This window comes from Sceloporus occidentalis, unplaced genomic scaffold (genome assembly GCF_023333645.1).
Source record: "Sceloporus occidentalis isolate IW3139 unplaced genomic scaffold, rSceOcc1.0.p SCAF_125, whole genome shotgun sequence".
Taxonomy (NCBI): domain Eukaryota; kingdom Metazoa; phylum Chordata; class Lepidosauria; order Squamata; family Phrynosomatidae; genus Sceloporus; species Sceloporus occidentalis.
Window position 1 is genome coordinate 200,625 of NW_028317105.1, and position 25,116 is coordinate 225,740.

General features: G+C 38.9%; 1 protein-coding gene across 1 annotated transcript in view; it reads left to right on the forward strand.

Moving 5' to 3' along the window:
- LOC149281980 (connector enhancer of kinase suppressor of ras 2-like) overlaps nucleotides 1–25,116 on the forward strand; it is a 180,444-nt gene that overhangs the window by 54,105 nt on the left and 101,223 nt on the right. The window contains exon 2 of the mRNA XM_089498753.1: nucleotides 19,984–20,147. Coding sequence (XP_089354879.1) covers nucleotides 19,984–20,147 — 164 coding nt within the window. The remainder of the gene's footprint in view (nucleotides 1–19,983; nucleotides 20,148–25,116) is intronic.

Sequence of the window (25,116 nt, forward strand, 5' to 3'; positions counted from 1 at the left end):
ATACATGTTGCTGGAGATGTCAGGGAACGATGTTAATTGGCATGTACTGTGCAGCTGGGAAAAAAAATGGATATTTGTAGCAAAGGTACAGGACACAAAATGTTAACGTTCTTTTTCATGCCCCGGAGGAGTGTTTGTACCCAACAGAGGAGTAAATGTGCAACGCTCGCTATATACCAAATCTGCTGAGATCTAAGAAAAAAGTGCGCTTCGCCAACCTGCAGCTCTCCAGGTTGATGAGCTAAAACTCTCGCAATCCTCAGCCGGCGTATTTTATTACTAGAAAAAAACAACTCAGGTTCTCTTGCTGTTTGATAACATGAACAAACTTTAGACCGGTTGAATAAGTTGGGTTGTAGTTCATCAACACTTTTTTGAACCATGGCTTCATCCTTTAATGCTGTTCGTAGAAATGAAATGCCCGGTGTGTGTGGATCGTGATCATGTGTGAGTTCATTGTAACAGTGGGATTGAATATAACCCCAACTTGGTTATGGATTAGAGGTGTTATAGTTCACAACAGTTGAAGACCACAAAGAGATCAGGCAAATCCAAAACAATCGAGGACCTATGGTGGTAAATTAATTGTGACGTTGATGGAACAATAGGACTTGCAGCTGTAACCTTGCCCCTAACTTTATCCTTGGTGGTGCAAGGAGATATTTGCCTTGACTAGCACAGGTCTGCCGTCTTCTGCTAGTACAGGGACTAGGGTCTAGTGATGATGTCATAGCCTTGTGGTCCCATGTGTTTCTTCCAAGAATCGAGAACACTAAAGAAGAGATATGAGGTGGTAGACCCTACTGACCCCCGACTCATACCTCTGACATTTAGAGGTCTAAATAAAGATGCCTGTGTTGGGAATGTGGCAGGAGCTAGGGAGGGACAGGCCTCCTGCCCACCATAGACGAAGAGCCATCTTGTGGCTGGACTGGGAAGGCCAAGTGGAAGCTGCAATGAAGGTCTGTGCTGAAGAAGCATTGACTTCAACTGATTTTACAGCCCCCTGGGCCAGTTAAGGGAGGTCCAAGGATCTCTCCAACCAGTTGATGGTCCCAGCTGCTCACACAAGTAGGACAGTAGGGTTACTATGTGGGACACCACCCAAAAATCAGGAGTGTCTAAATAAATCCAAGACTGTAAGCAGATTTCCAACCCAGTCTGCTGCAAAATAGTTGTGTTAAGACCTTGATCTGCCAGAATCTGCCATGAATCCCGCTAAGGAGCTCAACGAAAAACAATAGATACTAAAACCCTAAATGTGCATTTTTTTCTGCCATTCATCACAAACAAATTGTACTCAACATCTCAATAATGAATGTTCTGTTTTTAGTTTTTAAAGAAGTTACGATATTTAACTGGGTGCTTTTAACACATTATGCAGAACGCTTTGCTCATGACACCCCAGAATTTCCCTGTTTAAACTGTTGTGGCCACCTAAAGTAGAAACATTTTATTTGATACTGTATCCAGTGTAATTCCCACAATCCTAAAGCCTTTATCCACTGTGGAACTTCTTGGGAATTCTGTAAATTCAGGTTTCTGTACCTCAAATAAAAAAAATAAAAAAAAATTCAAGCCAATTACCATTCAAGGATCCTTAAATTCTTTATTTCATTGTATTTGATACATGGCAATGTAACAATCACGTTTTAATGATTTTATTTGCTAATCCTCTGGATAACCCAAAATATTTATATAAACCCGAATTATCATAATGATAGTGGCTGCTAATTACCTCTGTGGCTTATCATTAAAGTTCCGTATTATTATCTGATCGTCCCGCGTGATGTTAAGGATTAGAGAGGCTGACTCGGTAAATAACCCTCCGCTCTGTTATTCATATTCACGCTCTACGATGTCTGCATTATTTTATTGTGTGCCTGAATTAGAAAGAATATCTCTTTTGTGGCTCCGAGATTATCAGTGGATGAAGTCGCGTGTAACATCGGCAAGCATGGCGGGTTCACGGGAGAATTATTTTGTGTTTATTTCTCCTGGAATATTGAGCATTGTGTCATAGCCTAGAAAACCCGAAGGGAAATGATTTCATTTAAGAGAATGATCTTACTTTCAAATGGTCCTGGGTTCACTGATGATATTCTACAAGAAGGAGATTAGGAGAATTCTTCTTCTTTATTAAAGCATCTCAAGTATATTATCAGTCGCCTAAGCACAATCCCCAACTTTCAATTATTAAGTCTACGTTTGCACAAGGATTATCTGTTGGTCTAGATGTATTTAATGCAGACAGTATGGTATATGCAGCTGTAGGAACCTCAAGAACCTAGCTGCCCTTACTGCATGTTATATCTCACTGGGCTCAGCCTGAAATTTCAGGAGCAATCAGACGGCATCAAACACCATCACACCATCAAGCACCATCACACCATCAAGCACCATCACACCATCACACCTGATTAGTCAGTAAGAAGCTAGTGGTGCCAGCTCTTTCTGAATTCAGAGGGCCTGGGTGTCGGGGGTTCCATATAAACACCAAAGAAAAAGCTATTTTCCAAAACTTTAAACACTGCAAACTTAGCCGAACGTGAGCTACATTGTGCTCTTTTCAGAAACTGGTGTCACAAATGAGCTGTCCGATTGGAACGTGAACTCTCTGTCCAGGAATGCATCTTAGTCAGTGTGTCCTCGGTGGTGTTTGATGACACGTGACCGACGGGTAAAGCGCTTGCCGCACTCGCCGCAGGAATAGGGCTTCAGCCCCATGTGGGCTTTCTGGTGTGCGATGCGATTTGAGCTGTGAGCGAACGCTTTGCCGCAAAACGTAGGGCTTCTCTCCCGTGTGGGCTCGTCGGTGTTTTTCCAGGTTCGAGCCGTCTTCGAAACCCCTTCCGCACTCGGTGCACACATGTGGCCTCTCTCTAGTGTGGATCCGTTGGTGTATGTTGACTGATGACTGACGGGTGAAGCTTTTTCCGCAGAGCATGCAACCAAACCACCTCTCCGAGCCACCTCTGCTCTTTGCCTCTGGTTGTTTCTTTAGCTTGGGAGTTCTTTTCCCTTTGTCTTTTTAACTCCTCTAGAAGCCCAATACTCTCTATCCTGTCAATGAAACCACATATAAGTTTCTGGTGTAAATACAAACATGCTACACTATATAATGATCATCAAAAAATATATTTGAAGGCACCAGAACTGTTCCTAACAGCCCTTCTCAACAACCGAGAAGGACAATGAGTATGTTTTATAGGTGCTATGGACTGTGACGAGCAATTTAGCCAGACAGTCCTCATTGTTTCTTTTGATTTGTGATGATTTTAGTAAGAAAATGAGAATAGAAAACATAAACTTATATATATAAATATATATTTATTATATATATATATTTATATATAATGTATTTATTTATTTGTTATGCAATAGCAGTTACACAGGCTTATTTAGGTTGAAATGTAAAACATACATATACAATGTACTAGTTTCAATAAATACACTTACTATAAGCACTAGGATGCTGAGGATATGTTACACTTACTGCACATATGTGCGTGTAATATGGCGTTTTCTCATGAAGGTGCAGGCTCTGTCGTCTGTATAAACTAAGACTTTAGATCGCCTGCAATCAATTAATTAGAAAATAGCAGAGAACCGGTCTGAGCCGAGGCTTGGTGACTCGGCTCACCGTTCGTCTGGTTGGGTTCGAATTGCCAAGAGTCAGCAACCAACTACCAGCAACCAAAAACCAAAAACCAACTACCAACTACCAACTACCAACAACCAACAACCAACAACCAACAGCCTCAACTCCTGCTCCTCGCAGAACATAGCCGTTTGTTACAGAACAGACAGCTGATGCTCAGTGGGCAGCCAATGAAAAGCTAAGCATGCATGGGATTTGGGGAATTGGCCCTTTTGTTTAAAGGGACACTACCCCCATCATATGCACTTTAATGCATCTACTAGATCCCTTTAAATCATGATGATGTCCCCTTGCAAATGCATAGGGCAATCCTGCGAAATATCTCCCATATAAATCTATTTCATGTCCATGATAATGTCCATGCGCGATGTATTCATATTCTTAAATATACACCTATTTACAATGTTGATGATCGGGTTCTGCCTTGTATGTGAATGTCTTGGACTAAATCTGTGGACAGCAGCGGCAATTCTTATACGTTGTTCTCCTTCTCGATTGCTTTATTTTGTTTTTATATACTTTTTGATTGAGAATGGGTTTTATATTATGGGGGGAATTAACAATGTGTTACATAAGATGATGGTAGGATCACAATACAATCATCCTGGGATCACGGGAAATCAAGAGAAAGTTCCAAATCCTAATACATTCAAGAAATGCATCACATATTAAAATATTAATAGCTAATTATTAGGATTATTAGGATTCATAGGTTACTGCCTCTATATTGCTTGTTGGTTTTCTTTTATAAAATATAGTTGAGAAAAGTTACAGAAGAACATGCTGGAAGTTTACCCAATAACGAGTTATTTTTTATGTGCTGTCGGACGATTTATTTAGTAGATAATTTGTAATTTAAAAAAATATGGGTTTTTTTACACACCTTTAAGAGCGATGATAACATAGAATGGACATTAAAGTATAAGCAAGTTATTTAATTCAGAGAAATAGTTTAGAGAAAGTATGTAACAGCACATAACAAGTAGAGCATTCATCAATGTTACAGGGTAACACCATCAGCACAATGGTAAATAATGCTAATAAATGGAGAATTTGCTGTTTTTGGAATAATATCAAATATTATGCATATCTCTTTGGATGAAGTCACATGTGAAAATGTTAGCTGGTGGTCCCACCTGAGACACATCGTCATAGTCACTCGTTGAGGGTCAGTGTGATAATAATTTTGAGAGATTCTAATCATTTTTGGATTTAGTAATCTTTGCTTAATTGAACATTAATTAGATAAACTATTATTAGTTTTATGGTCACAGGGGGATCATTTGGAAACCCCTCTATCTAGGCTGGGCTCCTGGGTTCTGTCGTTAACTTGTCCATGGGCAGATTTTTCAGTAGGGAATTAGGACTTGTCCACGTTGGCTGCGATGTTCTGTGATTTCAGGGTTCCTCGAGATGTTCCTTTGCTCAAACAGAGGTGGTTCTGGATGAGTCCAGATGGATGATCCATTCCCCGGCCTAGAGCATCCCCATGATCGTGGAATACAGTAAATAACAGTTAGTTCGTTTAGTTCTAAATGGCTCAGTCTTAGTCACAGAGTCAGACACTCTGACTAATAGAAGTCCAACGAGAAACTGACTTCATTAACACGGCCGTAAAGAATCAGCTCCAGGTCTGCAGACAAAGAAAACATATTAAAACAAAATGAGATAAAACTAGGTTTTTTTTGTTAAAGCTTTCCAACATTACTGTATACAGCTCTAGGGTTTAATCTAAAAGAAATGTTGTTCTATGGGACTACCTCTTTAAGATAAGGATGACCAGGTGGTGGTGGTGGTGGTGGTGGTGGTGGTGGTGGTGGTGGTGGTGGTGGTGGTGAAGGATAACCTTTCCTAATCTTTGTGGGGCTTCATTTAAATTGATAAGATTATAGCTACACACCTACAGCTTTGTCACGTGCAAGAATTGCTTTTCTCCTGAATCTTCTATAGAGCAATGTGTAATTTAATTAGCGCTAGCCGTTCTGTTTGTTTAATCTATTTCCAAGCCGGTGGTGTCCACTCGTATTAAACCTTAGTAAGCAGCTAATCCATTTCATGCTTAATTCCAAGGCCACTTTTTTCCTTTTATCAGTTTGTAGGCAAAAACCGAGCTGCATTCTTTTTCAAGTGTTATATTCTTCAGTAAGCAAAACGAATTCCTGACACTGCTTGCAGAATAACATAAAATGTCGTTTCTTCATGGAGCAGGGACTTCATAGTTTCATCTCCTTAATATGATTACGACTGCGAACAAACAAGCAATGTTTCTTGACATTGTGCCAAAAAATGAGCCATTCGTTCAGAGGCAGCCATATGAAAAAATGTAATTATTTTCTCACCTCCTGCCTAATTTGCCCCCCCCCCCCTTGTTCTAGGCTGTAAGCGCGTGTGATCAGGACCCTCTTTACCTTTTGTTTCCGAGAGTCCAAATTGTCATGGCACTCACAACTTGTTACGTCGTGCTTGTACTCGTGCTCATTGTACAGCGCTGCGGAATATGGTGGCGCTTTACAATAAATAATGTTAATGCGATTAGAATGCTAGGTGTAGCTGGGAAGAGCACAATTTGGATAAATAAAAGGCATAACACCAGCTCATGGATGTTGGTACATTAGAGGGCTGGCAACATAGAGGCCTGTAGGCATGGCCAGACAAACAACCTTGGCCAAAACATATTTGGTATGCTCGATGTGTACAATCCAGCCCTGTCAGACATTTATAGAAAAGGGGTGCATAGAAAACCCATGTCGGGACCACCCAAAGCACCTATAGTCACCTAGGTGGCTATAGCTGGAATTGCAAGTGAAACAGGCAAAAGCTTCAAGCAGTGGCCCAAAATCTTTAATTCCGAGCAGCCCTGGGGATAATTCCTTACCTGCCCTCCTCTGTGTATTTGGACAATTCTGTTGAAATAATGTTTGAGGTTTCTTTTGTTTGTCTTCAATTAAGAAGTAGTGCTACCAGGTCTCCTTATCAAATTGTTTTATCTATCATCTAGAAATCTTGTGTTATTCTTAGGTTGTAATTTATCACTGCCATGTGTTTGTTACTGTTCGGTGAATAAGCACCTTATAATAGCAATAAAAATAATATGTATTGTCTTAGAGCTGTTAAGTCATAAATTAATTTTACTTAAAGCTCACATTAACTAGGTGTTTTCTTTGCAGGGTTAGGCTCACACTGCCTGGGGTACAACAATTAATTAAATTTTAATATTATTTTACATTTGGTTTATTTATTTTTTTGTGTGATTTTTTATTTTATTTTTATAAATAAAAAGGAAAGCCTGACCTGTATCTTTTTTTGACACTTTTCATGGAATGTTTCACCCTCTTGTCTAAATATGTAACAATTTTCCTTTTGCTCCTGACACCTTTACAGAAATGATAAATTACATTCTTTCCAATCAGTACAATTAGTTAAAGCAAGAGCATGGTTATAATGTTGCATTTAGCTTTACAAGTGTTAAGCGTAGAACAGTATCTTTAAGAGGGTACATAATAATAAGGCTTTCCCATAGTTGCCAGCTGTGCCTAACTAAGTGGACCTTATGTTCAGACTGCTGGCTGACCTATCGATGTCCTAAACTTCAGGACTGTTGATAACTATGATAACACCAATCATGACATGGACAGAAAAACAGACATTGGAAGTGGAAAACTTCAAACATAAGACCAGACCAAGGACCGAGCAAAGTCTGAAGTCTCTTACAGGTGGTGGAAAAGCTGGTAGACTTTGGCCCTTATCTGTAGCCAGGTTGGAACCCAAGAGAAGGTCAGAAGGGAAAAAGAGCCACAGGAGCATTGCCATTTAACCCTTACCATGCAGTGTCTGGGCCAGTTACCCCTCTTGCCCTATGGAGGTTATAGCCCTGGATGATAGGTATATATTTCTGAGCACTGCTCTGAGTAGAACGGGAACTCGAATGAGCCCTTTTTATTATCAGTTATTATCAGTTTCTGGAATCCGATGACACTGATGGATCAGTTGACCTTCATGTTCCTGGCTGCTGGTGTCATAGAAATCCATTAGAAGCATATTTATCTCTCTGATATAAAGACCAGGGTTTCTGTTTCAAATCTTTACAAACTCTGTCTGTATTAACTGTCATCATGCCAACATTTTTCCTTAAAAAAATGTGTTTGTAAATGTTATTAGCAATAGTTTTCATTATTAAATCTCCTGTACATAAATACAGAGGCAAATCCATCAGAGATAATGCTACCAACCTTTTGATTGCGCGGTTACAAGATGAATTGCTTCTGAACAAGGGGGCAAGGAGGTCCAGGCATAATCTGCCAGAAGGCCAGTGGTTCCCTCCTTGAACTGTGGGGAACCAACCGGATCCTGCCAGAAGGCCAGGGCCCAGAGGTTCCCCCTTAAACGTCTGTGGGGGAACCGACCAAATCCCGCCTGATGGCCAACCCAGCGGTTCCCCCCGTGAACTTCTGTGGGGGAACCAACCGGATCCTGCCAGAAGGCCAGGGCCCAGCGGTTCCGCCTTGAACTTCTGTGGGGGACCAGCCAGAAGGCCAGGGCCCGGCAGTCCCCCTTGAACTTCTGTGGGGGAACCAACCGGATCCTGCCAGAAGGCCAGGGCCCAGCAGTTCCCCCTTGAACTTCTGTGGGGGACCAGCCAGATCCTGCCAGAAGCCCAGGGCCCAGCAGTTCCCCCTTGAACTTCTGTGGGGGACCAGCCAGATCCTGCCAGAAGGCCGGGGCCCAGCGGTTCCCCCTTGAACTTCTGTAGGGGACCAAGCGGATCCTGCCAGAAGGCCAGGGCCCAGCGGTTCCGCCTTGAACTTCTGTGGGGGACCAGCCAGAAGGCCAGGGCCCGGCAGTCCCCCTTGAACTTCTGTGGGGGAACCAGCCAGATCCTGCCAGAAGGCCGGGGCCCAGCGGTTTCCCCTTGAACTTCTGTAGGGGACCAAGCGGATCCTGCCAGAAGGCCAGGGCCCAGCGGTTCCCCCTTGAACTTCTGTAGGGGACCAAGCGGATCCTGCCAGAAGGCCAGGGCCCAGCGGTTCCCCCTTAAACTTCTGTGGGGGGACCAGCCAAATCCTGCCAGAAGGCCAGGGCCCAGTGGTTCCCCCTTGAACTTCTGTGGGGGAAGCAGCCAGATCCTGCCAAAAGGCAAGGGCCCGACAGTCCCCCTTGAACTTCTGTGGGGGAAGCAGCCAGATCCTGCCAAAAGGCAAGGGCCCAGCAGTTCCCCCTTGAACTTCTGTTGGGGAAGCAGCCAGATCCTGCCAAAAAGCTAGGGCCCAGCGGTTTCCCCTTGAACTTCTGTGGGGGAACCGGCCGAATCCTGCCAGAAGGCCAGGGCCCGGCAGTTCCCCCTTGAACTTCTGTGGGGGACCAGCCAGATCCTACCAGAAGGCCAACCTAGCAGTTCCCCCTTGTGTGTGGTCAAATAACAACAAAGCCTGGCTGCAAGCCAAAGCATTGCAACAAAGCTCAAAAACCCACACTTTATCCTCAAAATAGTTTCATTAGGCTGGTTATGGAGACCATGTCGTGTTGTTACAAGTATGATAAACTCGACATGCTCTGGGCAATTATTTTATTTATTAGATATATTTAACTTATTAATATTTAATTTCTCAGAATTTAGCTTTGCATTTGTATGTGTAGCTGCTTTTTTAAAAAATTTGCATGTAACGATAGAGGGGGGGTGCTTTTTTTGGCTGGGAAAACAGTTATTTTAAAAAGAAACACGGTTTGTTTTATTATTTAAAAAAAACAAAACATTAAAAAGCTTTATTTAATAAAAAGAAAATTAGTTTTCAGAACAACGTTAAAAAAAAGGTAAATAGTAAGAAGAATATAACTATGGTGTAGTTGGGAGTAAGGTATTGGAATATGGTAAGTTGGTGGGAAGGGCAAAGTACGAGCGATCGTTAGGCTTCACCTGAACCAAAGCTTAATTGGTCGCTTAACATGCATGGAACAGAGAGATTTATTCCACCTGGAAGTTTGCGTTCCCTGTCCTAATAATAACACAGTTAAGACAATGAAATGATGAACTCTTTAGAAAAGTTCCAAACTAAAGTAAACTCAGCGCAAACAATTCTTCATAATTTACGCTGAAGATCTAAAATAGGCTGTTTTTTTTTATCCAGTGTCATCTATTTAAAGACTTCTGATCAATGGTTTGCGTGTTCTTTTAAAGAACGCACAGGGATTCTTGCTGCAAATGATCACAAGCTATATCTTTCACTGTTAGAATTCCGGTTGTTAACATCTGATGTTTATTCAAAGCAAAGTCTGATATAAAAGTTCTTTGAGGCATTGGGAATTGACTCCTTGATGATGGTGAATTTGGGTCTGTTTGCTCTGAATATGTAAATACAGCTTTATGAATTGCAGAGGGGAAGAACTACTAGCGAAAGAAGCCAAGGTCCGTTCCACAACACCTCAAGATTTACCCTCACCCAAAAAACATCTTAAGGAACATGTGCATTTGTAGCAAAGCAAGAATAAGAAGGTTTTCCAAACACTTTTGGATACATTAAAGGCCGGATCCTCCAACTGTCATCTCAAAGCCTCTTAAGAGACACAAAGCAAACACCTTTTTACGATCTTAGGCCAAAGGAGCACCAGACACCTTAGACCTTCTAGTAACAACCAGCAAGGCCAACCACTGATCCCCCACCATTGTATTGTTATGATCTTTTTCACTATCACACCCTCATACACTTGCACGCACTCACATAATCACTTTTTAGCTTTATTTGTTAGGAGTGGTTCCATGTCTGGACAACCCTGTTTAACTTATGGAGACCACATTCGAGTCTTCAGAAGAATATATATGCGGCTGAAATTAACTTATTCAGGAGCGTTCATATTTAAATCCTGTTGGATAAACATGACCACATCCTTCGCTCCTCCATTTTTATCGCATGTGGTCATGTCTATTGGGCAGGGGACCACATGTGAAAGCATTGGATTGCCCTCAAGCGTGGCAATAAATGTACAAGAGAGTTACCATTAAGCAAGGTATTGGGAATCTCTTACCTCGGATGCTTCTAATGAAGTCAACATATTGTTCTATGAAAACCATGTCAGTTATGTCACCTTTATTCAAGCAGGGGTTTCAGCTGTTGTAGACCAGCAAAGGAAGTACCAATTTATTGCTTTTGTTCTTAGTTGAGTATAGACTGGGTTGGCTGCGCTCTTTGATTATTAGTTGAACTTGTTTGGTGTACCTTAAATAAGTATATTTGTCGTATTGTATATATTGTGATGTTGTAGGTCTAATCTTATACATCCAATGCAAGGGCACAGACGCGTTTGGTTGGCTGAAATGTTACTTCATTAAGCATACATTGATTTTCCGAGCGGCGAGGCGCGCAACTCAGAACAAGCCGGCCATATATAGCTGTTTGTCAATTAATAATGTTCTGCATGAATCACTTCATCATTTGTTTTTCCCATAATGCAAAAAAAGAACAAAAATAGATCAATGACCTAACTGATCAGAATTCACCAAAGAATAAAAGAAACATAATAAAAAAAATAAAAATGTAGCAGCCCTGTGTAAAAGGCGTAGGAACTTGAAGAATAATATATTTTCATGCTTAATTTAGTTTATATATATATATATATATATATATATATATTTATATATATATATATATATTAATATTATTATTATGATTTTTTTAAGAAAATCTCTGCACTTCAAAAAAAATTATTTTTGTGTTTTTTTATTGCAAACCATTGGCTAACATATTAACCTTCCAGTTGAACATTGTTTTTTTTTGTTTTTTGTTTTTTTATATTTATGAAAGATTAATATATTAATTAGCAAATAAATACATTTACAAAACGTTTTAACTTTAAAGGCCCATTATAGAGTGTGTGTGTGTGTGTGTGTGAGATAAAAATATTTTTTTCCCATGGGCTTCCCCTTTAAACATGGAATAAGTGATTGTTGAGCTGTGAATGGCACCCACTGCTGTTTTACTCCCTGATTCTAAGTGCTTTGTATCTAAATTATGAAAGCTCTGCACATAACACTAAAATGCAAATAAAGAGCCCATTTGTTTGATGCTGGCACGCGCCGCACACCATTAGAGCCTTTAATGGCACCGCTCTATAGTGTAGCGCAGTCTGACGTCTTATTTCCTCCGTCGTCATCTCTTTAGATGTTTCAGGATCTTGCCCGTGGGATTCAGCCATTGTCCCTTGCCTTTCTGTCTGCATCATTAAGTAAATGTCTTCCAAACTGCTCTACAAGGAGTTATTACCGACTTTCAGAAACCATAAAACAGCAGGTTCTGTGTTTTTTTTTAGTTTTTTTTTTATTATTACACATTTAACCCAAAGAGGTCCTGCCGGGGCAACCGACAGACACGTTCTAAGATGATAAGCAAATCATTCTTCCAAACAAACAAAAGAAAGTGCAGCGCTCCGTTTGTAATAACTCTATATTAATAGTGTTATGCAATATTTGAACATATCCGTCCTTACAAAATAACACCCACGTGCATAGTAAATACAAAAAAAAAAACAAAAAAAAAAACAAACAAAAAAAAAAAAACAATAAAAAAAAACAGGTATACTTAGATTCAAATCACATGTGATGTCTTCTATGAGACTCTCAGCAGGTTCACATGAAAAATAAAAGAAGCATATAGATAATAGTATAATATTGTTTATACAAGAGATATTAACCCTCCTATAAGATTGGTACTCACAATCTTTTGAGCAACCAAGTTTGCTCAAACTATAGGGCGTCTGTGTAGAAATATCATAGGATCCAATAGTTTCTGGAAAACAGCAGCTTTGTGGTGTTCCACTCAATGTTGTTGTTCCTCAATGAGCATCAGCTCAAGATATACAGGAGGTCAAAATGAAGAGGAGGATTTGAAAGTAAAAATAGCAATTTATTAGTAGTAAAATCTAAAGAACGATATGCTTGCAACAAGCAAACAAAGTTTGTGCTACTTCCAGGTGGGCGTATCGCCAATTTGCATAACGCGTTTCACCCAATCAGGCTTCCTCAGATGCATACCAGTCCCTCCTCTTCATTATCCTTATATGCTCTGCTGCATTAGATCTGCCAGGTGGAGTCCCTTTATGTGCAGCTGATGTTTAAATCCAATAGTATTAGAATGCATTATGTATAAAATTTTGTCCATATTCAGCACCCATATTTAAGTGTCCATAAAAATATCTTTAACAATGTCCATATTGCACAAAGAGAATGAATTAAAAACACACTTGACTATAAAACATTTTAATCATAATAAGTTAGAAATTGGCTCAGAGACCTATCAAACCCAACCATATGGGGCATGTAGTGTTTCTCACATATTAGTAAAATATTTATAAAGATCATGTATAAATACCAATATAAATAGATATACATTACATAATTTAAAACATATAAAACATATATGAGAAATATATATCTAAAACCACATATACATATATATTAATTATAAATTAGTTTCATATTTTATGAGGGAATAATTAATCTAAAAAATTAAATAGATCAAAATCCTGATTCAATCCCATAGGATGTAGTGTTTTCAATACATAGACCCACTTCATCTCAATCTGACCAACTTTTTTAATAAAATTTCCTCCTCTCCAATTTCTCTGGACTACCTGTATACCTATATATTTAAGGTGCTTAGGGTCGCTGTTGTGACATTCTTTAAAGTGTAGAGGTACAGTGTGATTTGTTTGAGCTCCCCTTATTGCTCTGACATGTTCATCGATTCTTTTGTGAAGTGGTCTCACCGTTCTTCCAACATATTGGAGTCCACATGGGCATTCCAATAGATAAATAACATTTTTAGTATGGCATGTTATTACATTTTTTATGCTATATTGTTTGCCTGTTCTACAACTCTTGAACACTTTAATTGCTGACCTGTTCATACAGTTTGTCCCTTGACATGAGGTGCATTGTCCACATTTATAAAACCCTGTATTGTTATGTATAAATCCATTATCCTTATGTTGAGATTTAATAAAACTAGAAGTTAAACTTAAACTCAAATTTGGAGCCCCCCTATAAATCACTTTAGGGGTTTCAGGGAGGATTTGTTTCAGGTCATCATCCTTTAAAAGTATAGACCAATGACGTTTAACAATTTTTTTTAACTCGTGATGGCATTTATCATAATTGAAAATTAAAGGTATCGTATTATCTTGAACGTCCCTTTTTTTGGATGTTAATAAATGTGTCCGTTCTACCATCTCGGTCTCCCTCATCGCTTTTTGTAATATTGATTCTGGATAACCTTTTTGTATAAATTCATCGTTAATCTATCTACACATAATCTCACACCAGATGAAATTAGTTTGTTAAATAAGGGTTTAAAATTTGCCCCAAATAGATGTTTTAATTCCTTTAATGCATATATAGATGTCCACAAATTCTCCAGACGATTAACTTTAAAAAAATATTTCACAAATAATCCTCTTGTAAACATAGGAATAACAACAAACACACAATTTAAACATACCACATTATCTAACAAGTCTCACTTTTATCCAGCACAATATAAATCATCGGCTATTGATATATTTGAGAAATTGGTTATAGATGATATTGACAAATTATCAGAAAAGAAACAAAATTTTAATACCAATAATCTTACATCAGGTGAATATCGGGCCCTCAAGAATCTGCATCAAAATGAAAATGTTGTTATAAAACCAGCAGATAAGGGGGGTGGGTTGGTTCTTTTAGATAGATCTAAATATCTTGATGAATGTTATAAACAGCTTAATGATACAACAGTCTACATAAAATTAAAAAATAATCCTATAAACGACATGAAAAAATCTTTAGTACAAATGTTGGATTATGGAAAATTATGTGGAATTCTAACTAGTAAGGAATACAATTTCTTGAATACAACCTATCCGCGGACACCTACTTTTTATACACTCCCTAAAATTCATAAAGATTTACAGAATCCTCCCGGACGACCAATAGTTTCTGGGATTGGATCGATTTCTGCAAATTTGTCTAAATATATTGATGAGTTTTTACAACCTATGGTGAAAAAAACAAGATCTTATCTAAAAGACACAACAAGTTTGCTACAACAATTGGAAGGGATCCAATGGAAGGATAGTTATTTTTTAGTTACGTGTGATGTATCTTCATTATACACGATAATTCAACATGAAAAGGGCTGTGAAGCTATAGGATATTTTTTGAATAGAGAAGAAAACATACCTAAAACACAGGGCGATTTTATAATAAGAGCCATCCAGTGGATTTTACAAAATAATTACTTTTTCTTTAATGACCAATTCTATTTACAACAACGAGGAACGGCGATGGGCACTCGTTTTGCTCCCAGCTATGCCAATCTATTTATGGCATATTGGGAAGAGACGTTTGTCTATTCTTCCCATAGCTGGGAGCAAAATTTGATTGCCTATCGTCGTTATATAGATGATCTGTTTTTTATTTGGGATGGTCCAGCGGAAGGATTGTATTCATTTTTGAAGCATCTTAATACTAATCAGTGGGGGATCAATTTAACCTCAGAACATAGCAAACAACAAATTTCATATCTGGATCTTTTAATATATATTGAACAATCAAAATTATGCACAAAAACTTTCTTTAAATTAGTGGACACAAATAGTTATATCCTCTATAATAGTGGACACTATAGTCCATGGCTGAATAACATCCCTAAGGGACAGTTCATGCGCATAAAACGTAACTGTTCAAATAATTCTATATACCAACAACAAATTAATAAGGTTAACGATGAATTTATACAAAAAGGTTATCCAGAATCAATATTACAAAAAGCGATGAGGGAGACCGAGATGGTAGAACGGACACATTTATTAACATCCAAAAAAAGGGACGTTCAAGATAATACGATACCTTTAATTTTCAATTATGATAAATGCCATCACGAGTTAAAAAAAATTGTTAAACGTCATTGGTCTATACTTTTAAAGGATGATGACCTGAAACAAATCCTCCCTGAAACCCCTAAAGTGATTTATAGGGGGGCTCCAAATTTGAGTTTAAGTTTAACTTCTAGTTTTATTAAATCTCAACATAAGGATAATGGATTTATACATAACAATACAGGGTTTTATAAATGTGGACAATGCACCTCATGTCAAGGGACAAACTGTATGAACAGGTCAGCAATTAAAGTGTTCAAGAGTTGTAGAACAGGCAAACAATATAACATAAAAAATGTAATAACATGCCATACTAAAAATGTTATTTATCTATTGGATTGCCCATGTGGACTCCAATATGTTGGAAGAACGGTGAGACCACTTCACAAAAGAATCGATGAACATGTCAGAGCAATAAGGGGAGCTCAAACAAATCACACTGTACCTCTACACTTTAAAGAATGTCACAACAGCGACCCTAAGCACCTCAAATATATAGGTATACAGGTAGTCCAGAGAAATTGGAGAGGAGGAAATTTTATTAAAAAAGTTGGTCAGATTGAGATGAAGTGGGTCTATGTATTGAAAACACTACATCCTATGGGATTGAATCAGGATTTTGATCTATTTAATTTTTTAGATTAATTATTCCCTCATAAAATATGAAACTAATTTATAATTAATATATATGTATATGTGGTTTTAGATATATATTTCTCATATATGTTTTATATGTTTTAAATTATGTAATGTATATCTATTTATATTGGTATTTATACATGATCTTTATAAATATTTTACTAATATGTGAGAAACACTACATGCCCCATATGGATGGGTTTGATAGGTCTCTGAGCCAATTTCTAACTTATTATGATTAAAATGTTTTATAGTTAAGTGTGTTTTTAATTCATTCTCTTTGTGCAATATGGACATTGTTAAAGATATTTTTATGGACACTTAAATATGGGTGCTGAATATGGACAAATTTTTATACATAATGCATTCTAATACTATTGGATTTAAACATCAGCTGCACATAAAGGGACTCCACCTGGCAGATCTAATGCAGCAGAGCATATAAGGATAATGAAGAGGAGGGACTGGTATGCATCTGAGGAAGCCTGATTGGGTGAAACGCGTTATGCAAATTGGCGATACGCCCACCTGGAAGTAGCACAAACTTTGTTTGCTTGTTGCAAGCATATCGTTTTTTAGATTTTACTACTAATAAATTGCTATTTTTACTTTCAAATCCTCCTCTTCATTTTGACCTCCTGTATATCTTGAGCTGATGCTCATTGAGGAACAACAACATTGAGTGGAACACCACAAAGCTGCTGTTTTCCAGAAACTATTGGATCCTATGATATTTCTACACAGACGCCCTATAGTTTGAGCAAACTTGGTTGCTCAAAAGATTGTGAGTACCAATCTTATAGGAGGGTTAATATCTCTTGTATAAACAATATTATACTATTATCTATATGCTTCTTTTATTTTTCATGTGAACCTGCTGAGAGTCTCATAGAAGACATCACATGTGATTTGAATCTAAGTATACCTGTTTGTTTTTTTTTTGTTTGTTTTTTGTTTTTGTTTTTTTTTTTTATTTACTATGCACGTGGGTGTTATTTTGTAAGGACAGATATGTTCAAATATTGCATAACACTATTAATATAGAGTTATTACAAACGGAGCGCTGCACTTTCTTTTGTTTGTTTTATTGTCACGTAGGGGTTAAGTGTTAAGTGCTGGCAGCTATTTATACTCACTTTATATATCAAAATATTTATCAGAAGCGCCGTCATTCACTTTATTTTTGTAAATCATTCTTCCGACTATCAAAACCCAAATGTGAGTTTAATCATTAGAAAGCTGCTAAAATCACAGACACATAGAATTTAACAGCAATAAAAATCATTCCGCCCAACCTTAATCAGTCGTCGGTCTTAGATTCTAGATCTATATGACTATAATGTTTAGAAGAACCGAAACGACACCCCCCCCCCTGTTTTTATCAAAAACATATCTAAAAAGCAGCTAATAATGACTTTCCTACACTCACCCCCTCAGCACCCACCGCTGTTAGGAACGCCATTACCCTAATACCCACATTCTCTCCTTAAACGTTGGCTTTGATTTGTCTCCATATGCATGAGATCACAAGAACGGATTCACTTCTTTTACAAGTGATGTTTTTTCTTAATCAAAAGCAAAATTTCAAGCTGAGATATTTTGGAAACAGATGCTAATGTTCTCAAATCTAAAATGAATGTTATCATCTTCATAGGCAGAACTCCGGGCTTTGATCGTCAGGGAACTCTGGGTTTAGCCCTGGAGTCTCCGGGAAGCGTCCCTTTTTTCCGGGTCTCCGAGTCATCACCAGAAAACTCAGGGTCACGGGGTGGGGGCGTTCTGACACGCCCACTCCCCGCCCATTTCCCCCTTAAATAGTGGTGTGTCCCGTGATATCAGCGTGATTGTCTGTGACGTCAATGGGACTTTCTGGCCGCATTGGGGGAGGCCATGGGTGGCCGTAGCCATAATGGTCCCATGTATGGCTATGATGTCATATGTTGGCTTTCAGCCGCAGAGGTAGATCGTAGGGGAGGCAAGAGTGACCTGGGTCAGACCTAGGGCAGCCCCCAACCTCATTGCTAAAACTCCACACCTATGCTCCCTAACCTCACCATTCAAGTAACCCTTTGGGAGTTTACTCACTGAACTGTGAGTTCACATATAATGTGACCATTTTAACTCACTGACCTTACAATACGGATCAAGAAGGACCAACCTCCATGAGCTTCCCTTGCATGAAGGTCTGAGCTGACCCTGTATAATGCATAGTTAAATCAAATAACATTTCCTGTGTTTTTATTATGAATAGTTCTCCGGTATGGTCAGAGACATCAAAACCGTAACTGTTCCGTGCTCATGGGGGTCGGCTAATAGTAAACAACAATGAGTGCATTTACTGTACATTTAAGCTTACATTGATGCTGTGGGAAAAATTGACCATGATATTTTATGGGACAATGATATGATTGTATTTTATGGATTGTGTGCCATTTTGTACACATATTTTTTTTTCAGAATACAGAACGATTAGACAACAGTACTGATTCTTATTAAATTCTTGGGGCAGCAGAAGCATTATTAAACATTCATCTACAGATACCGGACAAACCAGAAATCCCATGGTACAACTACAGCCACAAGGGATTCCAGATAGGCACGTGTAAATAAGCAAATAATAAGAACATAACAACATAACAGACCCCTGTATAACACAACCTGTAGACAAAACTCAAGAAGAGCTGCAATTTCCACATCTTTGCCTATGACAGAAATCATGAGGTTATGATACTGGCTTATTACTTGAGGCTTGGTGTAGCACGAGAAATACCATTACATAAGTTATGGCGAGTAAAGGTGATGGAAAACCCTTCCACTTAAAATTAAGGGGGTAGTAGAAGTATTATTACACACTCATCTACAGACACCAGAAACGCCAGAAGGCTAATTTTTCCCTCAGAAATCTCATGCTGCCACAACCACAAGGGTTTCTGGGTAGGCGCATGCAAATTTGTCTTTAAAGCGGTCTTGTACAGCGGGCAATTACTTTCAAGGGATCCATGTATAAAGTGGATATAGAGGTGATCACTGCGGACCTTATTTGCATCCACCTACCCAGAATCCCTTGTGGTTGTGGCAGCACCATGAGAGTTCTGAGGGAAAAATAAGCGTTTTGGCTTGTCTGGTGTCTGTAGATGAGTGTGTAATAATACTTCTACTACCCCCTTAATTTTAAGCAGAAGGGTTTCCCATCACCTTTATCCACCATAACTTTGGTTATGATTAAATTCTTCTAAGATAAATTGTCATCATGCCCAGATATGCAATTACTGGCTCTTTGGCTCGCTTCTGTATTTAGATGTTGAAAATAAGCTACCTGTTTTGCTGTATTTGCTGGTTTTTTAAACAAGTTGTGTTTATGCCAAAACCCAGAAATAGAAAAATTATCCCACTCCAGCTGCCTTTACTAATACTCACAGATGGAGGCGCGTGCTTTGGGATACGGCACAAGGCAGCTTTTTAATGTCGGTCTTCAACAGATGCTCACAAATGGCCCTTTAATTAGCACAGGTCTTAAGAAACTAATTTTTCCACCTCTGCTCATCTGAGGAGAACCTGAGAACATTACCGGTTGTCCTTGACTGAGAAACCGTGCTCCATCGTAGTTGGAGAGACAGGGGACCCTCTGCTTGTCAAGGCCTTAATCATCTGAGTTCCATTGGAGTTTTCCCCATCTAAATAAGAAATGTTACAGAAAAGTAACTGCATGGTTAATGAAGAACAATTATATTTTCATTTGGTTCCTCAATGGTTCTTATTCAACTTTCTCTTCTCAACAGGTCTAGACGATTGCCTTCAGCAGTACATCAAAAACTTTGAGAGAGAGAAGATCAATGGGGAACAGTTGTTGCACATCACTCACCAGGAGCTGGAGATGCTGGGGATCACCCGAATAGGACACCAGGAGCTCATTTTAGAAGCAGTGGATCTCTTGTGTGCTCTGGTAAGAAGATGCTATTTACTAAAATAGGGGAAAATGGGGCATTTCAGGGAAAATAGGCAATTCAAGCAAAAGTTTCAGAATGTTTAAAAAAAATAAACTTTTAGTAAATCTTTTGTAAATATATACTTTTAATTTGCTTTTTAATTATTTGATTTTTTTTTACTTTTATGCTTAAAGGAGAAGTGTCATATTCCAGATTTATATAGAACTGTTGCAATAAATAAATATTCCTACTTGGGCTGGCAGTAAAATTCCAGTGCAATCTTTGCTGTGGGATCATGGGAAATAAAAGAAAATCTGCATAAAGATGCCTTCCAAAAATCAGAATCTAAAAAACAAAAATTTGGGTATTGTAAGCAATAGAGATTTTTTATTATTTATTGTTTATGATTTTAGCTCTGATGTGACACTTTCGCTTTAATTCTCATTATATTCCAGTCCTAAAGACATTTATTTTAAGGACAACTGGTGATTATTATTTTGCTGTGTATTTCGGGAACGCACCGCGAGTCGTCCGTCGCGTAGCCCTTTATTTATTGTCATTTAGGGATGTCCAAGCGGTAAGAAATATTACAGGCCATATGTATCATTTTTGGCATCAAAGAGGCATCATTATTCTATTCACATATACATCAGAGGATTGCAGACTGTTTGTAAATCAAAATTCATGAAAAAAAAGCCCTACGGTAAAAATGTGGATTTAGAATGTAACACCGATAGATACGTATTTATGAAAGGATGTATCAGGCGTTTACATTCCGCGCACTCAGCGTGTTCCATCCATCATCGACTTTTGCTTTTTGGTTGAGATATATTCCTGATGAATAAAGTGGGTTAAAACAAAGCATAAAACACATTACGCTTTCCATAATGGACAAATGCATGCGTTTAAGCATAAAAAAAAACGAAACCAAAATATAAATAATGGAAGTCTTGGGATAAAAGTATCTCTGAACACTTGAATAAAGTATTGCCACGCACGCCGAATGGACGGGTTTCAAAAACTCCCTACGTTCACAAGCACGGGTACCTGTAAAATTGGCACTTGTGACATTTTCGACTTTCCTCCCAATGCTTAATTGCATAAAAATGATTTTGAATGCTTTTATATACCATGACAGTAGAGCATTCCGTGTAAATATGATGAATGAGGACGAGGGCCTTGGAGGGGGCAGCTGCGGCAGGCCTAGGGCAGTGCCAGGGGAAATACGCCTCTCGTTCCATGTAAAGGTATTTGCTCATTCAGAAGTATGTTCCGGTTTATTTTTTTTTAGTGGATCTGCCACATTCCCCAGATCTAACATTTTACAGGCAATAAGCCAGTCAGTATAGTAACTAAGTTACGTGCAGGTCTGGACTGGCCAGCAAAAGCCCAGTGGGCCACTGACAAACATAAAGCGTATAGCCAGCCCCCGGGCGTACTTATGTCATCAGGCAGCCGCTGGCCTTAAAGGGCCAGAGCTGCCCCATCATCAACAGTCCAGTCTGATTATGGGTATGCCATGGGAGCAGCTATTTTAACGTCTAATTCTCAGCATCTGTTTTATTATTCCTATCCATCATCACTCCCTTATTATCAAGGTGCTGCTTGTTGCCGATTGGTTCAGACAGTCTTTGTAAGCAGGAGGGGGAAACAAGTACAGGGATTGGCAAACTTAAACGCTATAAAGCTATAGGTAGTTTCAATAAATTAATTTACTTGAGATTAAAAAAAAAACGTTGCTCCTTTAAGCCCATCAGGGACCAGAGTCGAATTATTTAGCTATATAAGTGACACCCGGTGCAGCGCTTTGATTTGTTCTCGACTTCCAAGTGTTTTTGTTTCCATTTCAAGTAAAACATTAAATATATCGGTAATCCTTCAGATTCCATGTTCACTGGTCTCCCGCTGAAAAGGTTAATTGACTGAAGCAAAAACCTCTTAGTTTCAGGTATATTTGTACACTCATTCTTCATGCGTTGCCATCTGTTCCTGGAGCAGTATTGTTATTTTAGAGTGAAGGAATTCATGACCATTGCACAAAATAAATCATTTACAACCTAGAACGGAAAATCCGCCGAGACACCAGAAGCGAGGGGATCTTTTCCAGTCATCGTTCTGTCAGTAATGCATCACGCGCCGAGCCTCGGAAATATATTCTGTATCAGGATCTCGGAGTTTAGAACGTTGACCTATGGTGTAAGAATGACGGCGGGATAGACAGGCCGCATTTATGCCATCAAATCAAAGTACAGATAGCTTGCGGAAGGTCGACGGACACATAACATGCATTATAAAACCAGCAATAAGCAGAGCAGTTAGGAGTGATAGGGATTGGGTCCATAGTGTTCATTAACATAAAAGTATATGAGGTCATACCTTGGCTTTTGTTAAAATGACTCATGATATACTAGCCAAACTCCGCTGCCCTTTATAAACAGGAGCAGCGGGGCCAAGAAAGAGACACAGAACCAGCACTATTACGGGGGGCATGTAATATTGGGTGTTACCAGTGAGGGCCCCCTCCAGGTTGGAGAATAAGGACACGCCTGGTGGGCCCTTGTTGCCCCTGGGACCAGCTCTCCCCTTCTGATTCCCAGAGCTTCTGGAAACACTCTGTTAGCTCCTAGGAATGATTGTTAAACATATTCCCCACATCTAATATATAAATGCATCCGACTAACATTTTTTAAACAATTTATATATATTTATTTTTTTTTAAAGTGCATTTTTTTCAAATTTTAGCTGCAAATGACAATGTAACACTTTACGTAATGCACAGTATATATATATATATATATATATAATGCATTACAAAAAATATACAAGTCAAACAAACAATATAATGATTACTAATCAATAAAAGAATAACAATGTGCCATGCGTCCTTATATATCATTAAATCAATGTATAACACAGCTCCTCCCGACACACTTACGAAGTTTCCAAGGCTTTGAAAGTAAACTTCTATTATTTAGACCTTTGAAAGAATCAGAATGCGGCAAATGCTCCCGTCACGCTGTTTGCCGTGACTCGGATATAAATGGGTCACATTGTTTCGCGCAGGTGCTTGTCACAAATTTGCTGAACCTGTCATATATATAAGTTGTCAAAACTGCTTTTAAGATATCAACAATTCATGGAGGAATTCACCAGGTACGTTTCAAAGGCATATTTTGCCTTTCTAAACTTATTTCCCAACGCTGACAACATGATGAAAAAAGTAAATTTTTTTTCTTTTTTTCTTGCAATCGTTGGGTTGTTTCACTCCTAAGATATTCCCGCGGGAAACGTATCACCGTATTTTCATGCCTTGGTAAGAATGAGAGGTGCACCGTTGTGATTTAAGATAAGCAAAGCTCAGATTGTTGGGAGAGTTATGGAAATGGGCAGAGTTATACCTTTTATTGAGACAACTTAGGAACAGGTGTAGATTCACATTTGCTTTTTGGGGCCTTACGGGTCTACTCTTCAAATGTGGTTCCCTCTCAAAAAGAGATCTCAGAGGTTCCAAAAGCATGTGACTCCTCATCAGGGCCGGCCCGACAATGGAGCCAAGTGGGGCAACCGCTCCAGGCGGCACTTTTGAAGGGGCGGCACTTTGCCACCCCAAGCCCTTTTTTTTTTTTAAAGAGAGAAAGGGGCGCCGAGTGGTTTTCGCTTACCAAGCTGTCAGTACCGCTCGGCGCCCCTCTCTCTCTCCTCTGCGGCGAGTCTCCCTGTTCGGTCTCGGTGCCGGCTTGTAATGCTGAGTGCCGGAAGATTTCCTCATAGCCGGCACCGAGACCGAACAGGGAGACTCGCCGCAGGACTGCTGAAAGGTAAGTACAAGGGGGGGGCGGAGGGAGAGGAAGGGTAGATAATGGGGGGGCGGCAGGGACGGAGGGAGAGGAAGGGTAGATAGGGGGGGGGCGGCATTTTAAAATTCGCCCCAGGCGGCATTTTGCCTTGGGCCGGCCCTGCTCCTCATCCTTTTCCACGTGGTATAGAGTTACATTTGCAGCCGTACATGTCTGTTCTTCAGATGTGGTTTTCAGAGGTTCCAAAAGCAAATGAGTTTATTCGGATGCACCCTAATTGTTAAACTTTGGAGGCATTTGAAGAAGAGGCAGAAAAAAGTAAAGTTAAGATTGATTAAAAGAGGCTATGTTTCCAAAACCATTTTGGAGGGATACCAAATGGCAAAGAAATGAAATAGAGAGAAAAGAGATAAAAAAGATCCTAGGTCATTGTTTGTATCCCAATACAGTATTTATTAATTAAATACAAAATATCATTGAAGCTTAATGATCCATCTTTGACAATGGTATCTGATGTATAGAGAGAAGAGGGACATCTCTCGGCTCTATGCTATTACCAGGTCACTTTCCTGTAAAAAAAAAAAAAAAAAAAAAAAAAAGGCAAAAAATGGAATAAAATAATTAATAGACAGTAAAATCAACATCTGCTCAGGAAGAATTTTCAATCAATACCCTCATAAATTGGAGCACCACATAGGTGGGCTATGTTATTACCGGCATAAAATGCTTAATACAGTATGTAGGAAAGACAAAAAGGACCGTTGAGGAAACGTATTAAGGAAGACCTGCATGTCATAGAACATAACGATAAAAAATCCACAATCAATAGACATTTTCAGGAGTGTGGAGGTGGTGATTTGAGATATTTCAGGTTCCATATAATCAATTTACTAAATAAAAAAAGAAACAATTTGGCTACTTCGGCCACATAAAGAGCCATGTTTTATTCCTAAGCAAAAATTACTTTTTTTTTGCATTGGGTGCAGAAAGCTAATGACAAGTTCCCTAAAGAAGGGCTATTTTACTATTTTTTACTATGTTCTGTACTCTTGTGGACTAAATGCTTTTCCCTTGTAGCTTCAGAACTGTTCCAAAGCACTGGAGAAGGATAAAGATGTTGACCTCCAGGAATCTCTAATCCATTCCCTTGGTACCCGTTACAACTAACCCCTTAATGACAAAAAAAATG